Source organism: Magallana gigas, unplaced genomic scaffold (genome assembly GCF_963853765.1).
Source record: "Magallana gigas unplaced genomic scaffold, xbMagGiga1.1 SCAFFOLD_62, whole genome shotgun sequence".
In the NCBI taxonomy this organism is placed as follows: Eukaryota; Metazoa; Mollusca; class Bivalvia; order Ostreida; family Ostreidae; genus Magallana; species Magallana gigas.
Genome location: NW_027062577.1, coordinates 3,054 through 15,463, shown reverse-complemented (window position 1 = coordinate 15,463; position 12,410 = coordinate 3,054). Strand labels below are relative to the sequence as shown.

The 12,410-nt window shown below is 31.6% G+C and overlaps 1 protein-coding gene across 1 annotated transcript; it reads left to right on the top strand.

Moving 5' to 3' along the window:
• Positions 1-548: 548 nt before the first annotated feature.
• LOC105348150 (vitamin D3 hydroxylase-associated protein) lies at positions 549-10,005 on the top strand (the record flags this gene model as incomplete). The annotated part of the gene is given in 10 exon segments (XM_066074301.1): positions 549-589; positions 769-893; positions 2,030-2,155; positions 2,567-2,661; positions 4,975-5,080; positions 5,787-5,830; positions 5,976-6,015; positions 7,333-7,444; positions 7,756-7,895; positions 8,663-10,005. Coding segments are annotated over 10 exon segments (955 nt in total), but the record flags the coding sequence as incomplete, so codon positions are not given.
• Between the last annotated feature and the right edge of the window lie 2,405 nt (positions 10,006-12,410).

Below are 12,410 nucleotides of genomic sequence, written 5' to 3'. Positions count from 1 at the left end.
CACAGCTTATGAGACACAGAGAATTAACAACCCGATCATTTAAACGAGGGCTTGTCATATATCATCAATAAGAAATGATTATGTAACCTTGCTGGTTTGGGGGGGGGGGGGGGGGGGGGGGGGTATTTTCGAATGACTGGCAGAATGAACATAATGACATATACTTTTTTAATAATCAGATTCAACATGTAAAATTCAATACTTTCACCTTATAGCTAGGGAAATTATCATAATTTTGTGATCGTAACATTCAATAACAATAGACATTTATTAATAAAGAAAACGTATTAAATAAATTTAACGACCCGTTGCATTCTTCTGTCAAGTTATCTGTATACATAAGGATAATGCTATATACAGCATAATAAAAATAAATATCGAAGAAAAAAAATATACTGAAGATTTAGAAGTCTGATTTTTTTTCTCAAATTAATATATATATTGATGACTAACATTTCTTTGCTATTCAATAATTTCTGCCAGCGAGTTTGTATTTTTGATGTAATGGCCTCCTAGTTTAATATTTGCTGTTTGTTGCACTTTTGCAGTGGAGCTGGTACTCACAAACTTACTAAAGGCCAAACTTTAGGTACAGTATTTTATCAAAGAAATGAAGCAGACATTGTTTAATTATTCAGGTCACAGCATGAAGATGCAGACCCATTTTTGATGAGGACCTTAATTGTTTTATTTTGAATATCGTGATTGATGGTGTCAATGCATAATGCATATATGAAGCTTGATTTGAACTTTTTGCACTTGTATCAGTCAAATCTGCCTCAGGGATGTTGTCTAGAGATGTGGATGGTGTAACCATGGCAATGAGAGCTCTTTTGTGTCAGTACATGTTCGACCTTGACCCCACGGTTCCTCCTATACCATTCAGAGAAGAGGTCAGTAACGAGACATCAGAGTCATGTGAATGCTTACTTGTATAGTAAAACACGCTCATAATGAATTCCCAGGGATGGGCAATTTTGCTTCGTTATAAGCGTAATAAGTTATATCTGTCAAGTTTACAACATGTAATAGATTCACGGGGAACGAAAAATCACTTCCCTGTAAGCGTCAATTTACTATAAGCGTGTTCGTTTTAACTGTGTTTTACTCTATACAGAATAGGAATGCAAGGCATTAAATTCTAAAAAATTTAACATTTTACACATTTTTCACAGCTAATACTGTAACATTCATAAGTGACTCAATATAAGTTGTTCAAGTTGTTTATCAATCATTGTAAAAAAAAAAAAATATAGTAACTGTTTAAGACCAAAATGAAGTAACCCAGTGATACTATAGATTCCTTATTTTACGCGAGTTCTTAATTCCGCAATTCTACCTTTTTCAACCAAATCGTGAGAGCATAAGTTCATGAATGTCAAATTTTGATCAGAGTTTTGCAAAGTTTACATCTGTCCCAAAGACAAAAGCAAGATTTTAAAATTGGCCAGATGTGCCTCTCGCAATTTTATGCGAATATTAATTTTTTGTGTTAAATTAGGAATTTACAGTCAATATATTTCATAATACACTGGTTAAGTCTGTAAGTTATGTAAATTTTGTACTGTCATCTTTTTTCCAGTTCATACTGTCATATTATATGGGGGACGATACATGTAGCAATAAATGCAGGAAAGTCACACTATTTTTCTATAATAGTCTCTTTAAAAATGTTGTGCATCATTTTTTTATGGTTTTGATTTCACTGGCAAGATACTTGAACCTTTGTCATATATATTGTTATTACTTGAAAAAGAATCTAAGAAATATCTTTTGTGAAATTAGAAATATCTGTTGGGCTGGGATTCAATTTCTTTCGTTTAGTTGTAAAGGTTTTAATTAAAGTAGAATGAACTCTCCTCTGAAATGTGTATATTAACTACATTTCATATTGTTTGTTTTATAAGTTTTACCATGGCGTAGTAATACACAGTGTAAGACAGAAAAATCTCACACTGCTATACATCTCTCACTAAACAAACCAATCTCACACCGGTGATAATGAAAGAAATGTATGGTTTAATTGTAGATTTATCAGGACAAGCGACCCCTCAGGATTGGATATTACCTAGATGATGGCTACATCCCCTCGGTTCCATCCATGCATCGAGCCGTAGAGAAAGCCAAGTCTATTCTAGAGTCTCGGGGACATAAGGTCTGTCTGTACATATAACATATCAAAATTATGGTGTATTTTATTAAATGTCGAGTAGATTCCTAATTAAATGTGAGGAATTAATTTCCACTAAAAATCGCAAGAAGCAACCCTCTTGGATTTTAAAGTCTCGCATTTATTTTTCAGGCAGTTTTAAACTATAGGAAATTATAACAAAAAATAGATGATCTCGATTTTAAATTCTCGCGATTTGATACAAAACAGCGGAATTGCGGATTTAAGTACTCATATAAAATAAGGAATTTACAGTATAATTTTTAGAAATTGAAAGTTTTGTCAATTAAGCTATGTTAAAAAGGTCTGGTGTTCATGGTGGTAACTATATGCATTTTTTGTATTTTTTAATACAAGTTTTCAATATACCTAACAAAATTTCTCTTTTCTTTTTAGCTTATTCCAATGCAACCTGTAGATGCTAGAAGGATGTTCAGGCTATTTTTAGATACTGTAGGAGCAGATGGCACCAAAACCTACCTCACTTGCATGTATGTATGAAAAGTTTTTCAATGACAATGTAGATTCTAAATTACATGCAAGGAATTAATATCTACGTAAAATCGCAATTAGCACATCTCGCAGATTTTTTTTAAAAAATTCGGACAGAGTTAAATTAAATGAAACTGCGATAAAAATTTGGCCTTTGCCAATTTATATTCTGGTGATTTAATGCAATATGTTGAATTGTGGAATTAGGTACGGGTCTCACTTAAAATAAGGAATTTACAGTATTACAAACACTTACTTCCATAATTATACACAAAAAGTTTGTAATCATTTGCTGTAGAAGCACATTTTTTCGTTGGGTCAAAATGTCCTCGTATTGTAACAAAAAAAAATTCTGTTGGCATTTAATTTCGTCATATCGTAATCTCTTTGTATACATTAATACTCTAGTTAAAGATTCGTCCTGGATTTGATTTCGTTGATTTATACTGCCAATGACGAAATTAAATCCTCAACGAATATTTCTACTTCAACAGTACTTGTACGTATATAAATATATGAGAAATTTGTCATCACTTATTTACAAATGTACGCAAAGCTTGTTTTCACTTGGAATGCATAGTTCATGTGCATGTATGTATGAAATGTTTATCAATATTTAACACATTCACTTAATATGTTCCTTTTCTAAAGAAAAAAACCTCTAAAATCTTCCTTAAAATATATTACTGTGTCTGATTATTTTTTTTTATAAACCTGCATTCAGAGAAACAGTTTTACAATGAACAATTTGATGAAAAGAAAATTTATGGTATATTGAAGCAGGAAATTATAAATTTTTTATTCATTGTTTTGTGCAATAGAGTGATCTTAAATTTTGCTGTTTGCTGATCAATCCATTATTTTCTTATCGTTTACTAAATAAATTTGAACTGTGACCATATTCAATTCATATCAGTGTGTGTGCCCCAATAAAGGGATGTCTGAACAACTGAGCAGTAAACTACTATAGAATCCTTATTTTATGCAAGTATTTAATTCCGCGATTCAGCTGTTTTCCATTAAATCATGAGATCTTAAAATCGTGAATGACGAATTCTTATCATAGTTTCATGTAGTTTACATACTGTGTATGTCCAAAAACTAAAAGTAAAATTTTAAAATTCGCAAGATGCGCTTCACGCAATTTTACATGATATTAATTACTCGCATTTAAATAAGGAAAAAGGAATCATTCTTTGAGTATTATGAGGTAATAATTTTGGTCAGGGCGTGATCAAATCCAATAAAGCCCGAAGGGCTTTATGATAGATTTGATCACGCCCCGACGGAAATTATAAAAAGAAAAGAATGATTCCTTATTCCTTATATTTATATAATTTTAAGCCATTTTCTGTTTAAATATTAAAATATGAATAAGCAAACCCCTCTGGCGCCCCAATTTGACATTATGGGTTATATAGTACAAAATCGATACGTAATGTTATCACAGGCAAGGACACTAGAAAATGTAAATATATAGGAATCTACACGTCTATACGTACCTCTGACTAGTGTGCTATATGATACCCTTTTCTGTTGTCAAAACAAGATACTTTTTTTATATATATTTATTATTCTATAATGAATTTATGAAATGAAATAGAAAAAATAACTCAATTTTTGTGTTTTCTGACTCATTACATAAGTTATTGATTTTACATAGTATTGCATGATTGTATAATTTAATAATTGGCACTTAAAATGAAAACTTGAGTAACCTGTTTTTCATTTAGGATGCTAATTAAGTGTGTATATATTAATAATTAAAACAGAAGGAATTTACAATTTATTTTAAAAGTTAACCTGTCTTTGTCATTGTTGGAAACCCTTGACCACTTCTCCATATGCTACCTTACTATTTGTCAGCTTAAAGCTTTAAAGTTTAACTTTTTAATTGAAAGTTATGATAGAGCTATTTTAACAAGAGCTTGGACTTTGCATGGTTGTGTCAAACAGCAATGTAACATAGGCCTGTCTATTTCATTGCTGACCACTCAGCTTTGAAATCAACAAGATTTGTCTTACTTTTGAGCTAAGACTTTGCAATCTGTGCATATTTCACTCGAAACCAGTGCTTTAAATTTTCAGCTTGTTTTGGTGGAAGAAAAAGAGAGTTAAGTTCTATTGATAGTCCAAGGCCTTGCTAAAAATGGTTCTAAAAATTGAGATATTTTGGAATAATGATCATATACCTATGAAATTTAAGAAATGTATAGTGAATATTTGAAAGACATATATATGTGCATGGGTTTCTACATTACCATACATTTTCTGCCATGATGATCAAATTCAGCAAGGTATCTTTTTTGCAGGAAGGATGATATCTATGATTCTACAGTGCGGCAATTTTTCTATACCTCCCACTTACCAGGTGTCCTAAAGAAAATGATTGGATGGATTATGTCAGCCGTATCAAGGGTCAGTACCTATGGTTATTGCAATACATTCAATTCTCATCCTCTGAAATAAGAGCTCATTAAGCTGTAAAAATGTAAAGAAACAGTGATTGAGCCATTTTAACAAGACCATTGGAGTTTTGGTAGGATGTTATTATTTTAAATAGGGTCAAAATAACACATTTCTTTGACACAACTGCTCAAAGTCCAAGCTCTTGTTAAAATGCCTTTACAGTACATTCAGTTAACTTTGACATATCTATGTTACATATATTTATTATTGGTACATATATTCAGTGTGTTCAAGGTACAGATCAAAATTCAGTTGTTAAGTAAATATGCTACATCAGGAGAGTTTTTGTGTCTTAATTGCAAATTTTTCTAGAAAATCTGAAAAAGACATAATTTGTGAAGTCATTTTTATGCATTTTCAGAAGATATATTTTATTGCACCTAATAGGCAATATAATATTTGCATGTATTTCCAATATAAAAATGATTGCAAAAATATTGTGAAAATAGATCATGGTGAAAAAACCTACATGTAATATACTGTATTTGTTTTACTTAATACATAATTATATTGTCGATGTAAAATTGCCTTTACTAGCTCATGATCATGCAGTAGAACTTGTTTCATCTTACAAAGTCTGGAGTTTAAGAATACATGTAGATAATTTGTGAGTGCTATAAAATAACTTTCTTTGAATATTTCTTTCTTGTTTTAGGATGAAATTGCAGGATACATGGTGAAGGCTTTATCAGGGTTTGGGTATGTACCTGTCAGTGTTCTCTCTCTCTCTCTCTCTCTTTTGAAAAAAAAAATTAAAAATGGACTTTTATTTGTAAAGATATCAATATGTGGTTTTTTATGTGAATGAAAAAAATAGGATATTCATAGGAGTCTCTTTTTGTAGGACTGTGTACGAATACTGGAATCATGCTCTTGATATTGAGGTAATTATTCTAAGGATGGTTTTGTAAAAAAAAATTTAAAAAATATTTAGGTCAAATCTAAATTAACGTTTGAAATTTAAATGTGGCAGACAGGTATTTTATTATTTGCAAAGGGGAATAACTCAATTTACACATTATTTACCTATGTAAAAATAAGTCATTCCTCTTTTCAGTTTAAGGTCAGACAACACGGTCCTCAATAAATGATAATTATTTAACTTTCAACGGCCTGATAATATACCATTTTAAATTATTATTATTTATCATCATTTTTTATATGATTTAAAGTTTAAATCACATATATAGAAATGCCAAAAAATTTTATATCAGAAGTTCAAGTGAATTTTTAATAAGATTATATAGGAAAATGCATGCTCTAGTATCTTGCACAAATGCCTGGTAAGGTACTCAAATTTTTTGAAAGAAAACTTGTCAAAGTAGTAGTAAATTAATAACAAATTCCTGGAAAAAATTATATTAAATTGAGGAACATGTTTTCTCACCTTAATGCAGGGACATTAGAATGGATGAAGATGTGCCTGAGAACCAAAACATTAGTTTTTTGGCCTTATTTATCTTTTTCAAACAAGTCATATTAAATTGGAGAAAGTGTTCTAGTTGTTACAGTAGTTTTATGAATGAGTACTTCAAACCATTTTAAGGTAGCTCAATACATCATGACAAACTCGATCTTTCACACAGTACATCACAAGATGGCATTAAAAATGTTTTTGTAAATTGATTTGGTTGAATATCACGAGTTCACATCCACCTGGGATAATTATGTTCATAATTACCGAATCAAATGTGAAAAATGTTAATTTTTTTTTACCCTGAATTGATTTAATTTTTTTCAACTATTTGACTGAAATACTTCTTATGCATCATACTAAGTAATTTTCTGCTGATTTGAGAAACTATTTCAAGATATAGTGAGCCACCTTGAATTCACCTGGGAGAAAATATAAGATATGCTAGATCTTAACTGTTCCACTCATGACAGCTCATGTAGTTTTGCAACTTTTTAAGACATCATTGTGAAGAGAAAAAAAAATGTCTCAGTTTTAGTTTATTTATTTTTGAAGGCAAATCAAGATATATTGCGACATAGTTGAAAATATAATACAATGTATGATACATTTTAAATTTTCATATCCTATAAATTATATCAAAAACATGTAATATGTATAAATGTAAACAATTATATGCCTTTGGGTATTGCATGATAGTAATTAAAATTCATTGTCCTATATGTGACAAAATGGGAGTGTCTCATATTCCTCCTTACTTATAAATGCATCTACTTTTTTTTGGTAGGATTACAAGGACGACACTCTGGCCCTGTGGAGATCCCTGGGAATCGACGCTGTCATTTGTCCAGGATTTGCTTTCCCTGCTATTCCACACAATACATTTGGAGATTTAGTTGGTATGGCGGAAGAAAGCTACCAATAACATAGTTTGAAGCAAAAATATAGAGTTTTATAATATTGTACATCTGGTAATTTTTGGGGATTTAAAAACTTTCTCATAGAAAATAATAAAGAATATAATTTCTATGTACCTGTATTTAATAATTTGAGATTTAAAACTTTTTGCGAAAAAAGCGTAAATTAGATCTTTGTGAAAATTACCAAATATATGATGGCTGCTATTGATGATGCCATCATGGTTATTTAGTTGGTAAAGCAACACGTGTATTCGGTAAGTGTATATATATATTTTTGAATGTTATTATAGGAGGGTGTGTGTACTCTACGATGTACAACTTGCTCAACTACCCAGCAGGTGTGTTGCCCGTTACCAAGGTGACAGAACAGGATATAAAGGATATGGCTAATTACCCAAACAAGACAAAGTTTGAAAAGAACATTAAAAAGGTAAAGTTTATGAAGAGATTCAGGTCAATTTAATGGCCTTGTACTAGAGATCAAATGTTACAATTTTGATGTAATTTATTGGCATATTATAAAAAGAATTTAAAAAGGTTACCTTTTATCAATAGGAAAGTTTATTCATTTTTCTTTAATAGCAAATGCATGTACATGGATGTACAAGTGTAAGGCAAAAGAAAAAACTTTGTTTCTAAGGCACAATCTCATTAGGTCAAAGGCTGTCATTTTTGGGGGAGAACAATTTGATTTTATACGTTCAAGTGAAAGGCAAAAAAAAACACTTTGTTTTTAAGGCAAAATCTCATTAGGTCAAAGGCTGGCATTTTATTGGGAGAACAATTTGATTTTATTTGCGTAACATTGCCCAAGAAAGTTGATAATCTTAAAGAGGAAAGAGAGTGATTTACACCAATTGTAGGTGATTAGATACAGTACCGGCAAAGGGAAACCATTTTTAGATACTGTGATTACTAGAATTTATTTTTTGTGATATCCGTGGGTGGCCTTTACTTACGAATTACATCCTTGACAAAACTAATTATGAAGAATTTAGTTTTCCTACTGAAACTGAAAACTGAAGCATCCTCAAAATTGCATCCCCATGATTAAGCTAAAAACCCAACAATCCACGAAAATTGGCCCCACAAATTAAATGATTTCACAGTATTTAAGTACCGGTAGTCAATACATGCTTGCAGCATTTAAAGATAATTTTTTTGTGCCTTAAACATTGAGTTATTCTGGGTTTTCAGATGATGTTGGGAGGGACTGTGGGTCTACCCTGTGGGGTGCAGTGTGTGGCCCTACCCTACCAAGAGGAACTGGTCATCAGACTCATGAAGGAAGTGGAGCAAGGGCTCAAGGGGGATAACTCGTAAAAAAAAAAAGCTGAAAATATATGCGAGATAGAAAAGGATGGTTAATGTTTATGTACATTACTGTAGATTCCTAATTAAACGTGACAAAATAATTTCCGCTTAAAATCGCAAAAAGCAACCCTTATGAATTTTAAAATCTCGCTTTTATTTTTCAGACAGTTTTGAACTATAGGAAATTATTACAAAAATTGGTGATCGCGATTTTATATTCTTGCAATTTGACACAAAACAGCGGAATCACGGAATTAAGTACTCGCATAAAATAAGGAATTTACTGTATTATTTCAGGTGCTGTACAGTGTGTCAATTTATTGTATCTTCAATTGAAACTGTTAGCTTTCAAATATACATGTAGTGTAGAATAATTTTTTTTTTAGTTACGCAAATAATTCTATATGGGCAATTAATAATTAACCATTGTGGGGGTTGTATGTGTGTTTGTGTTTTATATAATTGTGTGTACAAGTTATAATAAACTAATTTATTCACTATTATGTTAAATATTTTACATGTATAAGTCATGATTGTCAATTTGGTATGAAATTTAAGTGCCATAGTTAATTTTTTTTTTCAATGTCTCAAATATTGATATTGTGTAAACTTGATTTTAATTAAATTGATTTTTATTAATACATGTCATTTTCATATTTGTTACATATTTGTTGATTTTTTTTTTCATTTTCAATTTGTTAATGTTTTTAATTGTTTGAAAGTGAGTTTACATTGCCTGCATATATAATACATACATACAACTTTGATGACCTTAGCATCAATTCAAGTCATTTAAAGATTAGCAAATATCTTCAAGTGAACAAACTTTTCCATATTGATGTACTGAATATCTTAATGGGGCTTTTACATCCTGCTCTATATTTCAGTATAATCATGATTATTTTCATTTATTTGTACATGGCAAAAAATTGAACTAATAGAATACAATTCAGTTGTTATGTGCTGGAGAAGACTTTTGAAATTGCAATTCTGATATGGTACACAAAGAATAAAAATTGCAGCTTTACTTCATTTTAACAGCAGCCAGCGTACCAAAAAGACATCAAAAGTACTGTGTCTGGTTTTTTGTTGATTTTGTTCACTAATTAATTGTAGCTTCAATATTTCTCAATTTTTGGGAACTCTTCTAGCCTGATACAATAGAATTCTACTCATTAATGACAATAATTTAATACCTAAAATCTAATAAATGTCAGATTCATGAAGTCTTCTATTTTCTATTTCCATTAACTATTTGCTTTAATAGCAAGGTACAAGTGAAATGCTAGACATATGCATTTCCAAAACTTTTTTGAATTTCTTCCCAAAGAAATCCTTACTAACACAAGATGTTATTTTATTCAATTAGATTATTTGAATGCATGGGTATAATGAATATAGACAAAGAATTATTAGCTTAAGAGATTACTCATTAATTGTTCGTTTTATTAGCTCACCTGAGCTGAAAGCTCAAGTGAGCTTTTCTGATCACTTTTTGTCCAGCGTCCATCTGTCCGTCCGTCTCTCTGTAAACTTTTTATATTTTCGACTTTTTCTCTAGAATTACTCTAGGCCAACTTCAACCAAACTTGCCACAAAGCATCATGAGGTGAATGGGAATTAAGTTTGATAAAATGAATGGCCATGCTTTTTTTCAAGGGGAGTTAATTAGGATTTATTGAAAATTTGTTGATATTTTTCAAAAACTTCTTCTCAAAACCATTTGACCAGAAAAGCTGAAACTTGTGTGGAAGCATCTTCAGATAGTGTAGATTCAAGTTTATTCAAATCATGGTCCCTGGGGGTAAGGTGGGATCACAATGGGGGGTTGAAATTTTATATAGAGTATATAGAGTAAATCTTTATAAATCTTCTTCTCAGCAACCAATCAGCCAGAAAAGCTGAAACTTGTGTGGAAGCATCCTCATGTAGTATAGATTCAAGTTTACAAAAATCATGGTCCCCGGGGGTAGGGTGGAGCCACAATTGGGGGGGTCATACTTTTATATAGAAATATATATTGTAAATCTTTTAAAAAAGTTTTCTCAAGAACCATTTGGTCAGAAAAGCTGAAACTTGTGTGGAAGCATCCTTAGATAGTGTAGATTCAAGTTTGTTAAAATCATGGTCCCCGGGGGTAAGGTGGGGCCACAATGGGGGGGGGGGGTTTGAAGTTTTACATTGGAATATATAGAGTAAATCTTTAAAAATCTTCTTCTCAGCAACCAATCAGCCAGGAAAGCTGAAACTTGTGTGGAAGCATCGTCATGTAGTGTAGATTCAAGTTTGTAAAAATCATGGTCCCTGGGTGGAGCCACAATGGGGGGGGGGGGGGTCATACTTTTACATTGGAATATATAGAGTAGATCTTTAAAAATCTTCTTCTCAGAAGTAATCGCCAGGAAAGCGGAAACTTGTACGGAAGCACCTTTATGTAACGTAGATACTAGATACAAGTTTGTGAAAATTAAGGCCCCCAGGGTAGGGTGGAGTACAATGGGGGGGGGGGGGGGGTCGAACTTTTACCTAGGAATATATAGTGTAAATCTTTTAAAATCTTCTCAGAAACCAATCAGCCAGGAAAGCTGAAACTTGTGAGAAAGCATCCTCAGGTGGGATAGATTCAAGTTTCTTCAAATCATGGTCCGGGGGGGGGGGGGGGGGGGGAGGGGGGGGGGTAAAATTTCCAAAGGATTATAAAAATAGAAAAAAAATTAAATTATCTTTTTCTAAAAACCACTTGCTTAGAAAAGCTGTAACTTTACTGAAAGCAACCTCAGATAATGTAGATTTAAATTCTTTCAAATCAAACTATTTAGGAGTAGGGTGGGGCCACACTGGGATTCCTATTTTACAAAGGAATATTCACAAAAAATGAAATGTTATAATGTAAGGTTTTACTTACCGGTATATGCAAGCATTTTGACATATTGCTGATTCTTTCAAATTGTTTAGACTATGCCCCTGGAATATTCTTCAGCCTCACATGGGGTTCAGAGTTTGATGTAAGTTTATATACCATATATAGACAAATGTTTAGAATCTTTTTGAGAACTGCAATGCTTTACAGGTGATATGACTATAAAATCATCCTATTAGAAAAGGGACTTGATTATAAACATATCCAGGGAAAAAAATGGACTTTTATTTATTCAGGATCTACATGTATTATACTACATTGTCCAGATAGTTTGAATTATGACTCTGTTAAGCTGATTTTATCATACCTATTGTTGCTCAGGTGAGCGATGTGGCCCATAATTTCATTTGAAGTTTAATTAAAAAGAAATATTGATAAAAAGTTATGTTTTTAACTTTGAAATACATGTTTATATGGAAATTGTAGTGTTTTGTTCTTATTTTTATCATAAATAACTGCATATGATTATTTGACATAAGGCCAAACATTAACATAAGCAATAAATGTTTTTTTACTTAACCACATACTTGGGGGAGGATATTGCATATCAAAGTTATAACTGTAGGTCTGTAGCTCCTGATCTGAGAAAATTCGGATGAACGACCTGGGAGTCAACCAGACTATCCGAATTTGTTCAGGCCGGGACCTGCAGCTAATCAAAGTTATTGCAACGTTTATAGATTTCAATCATATCAAGTTATTGCATCAATG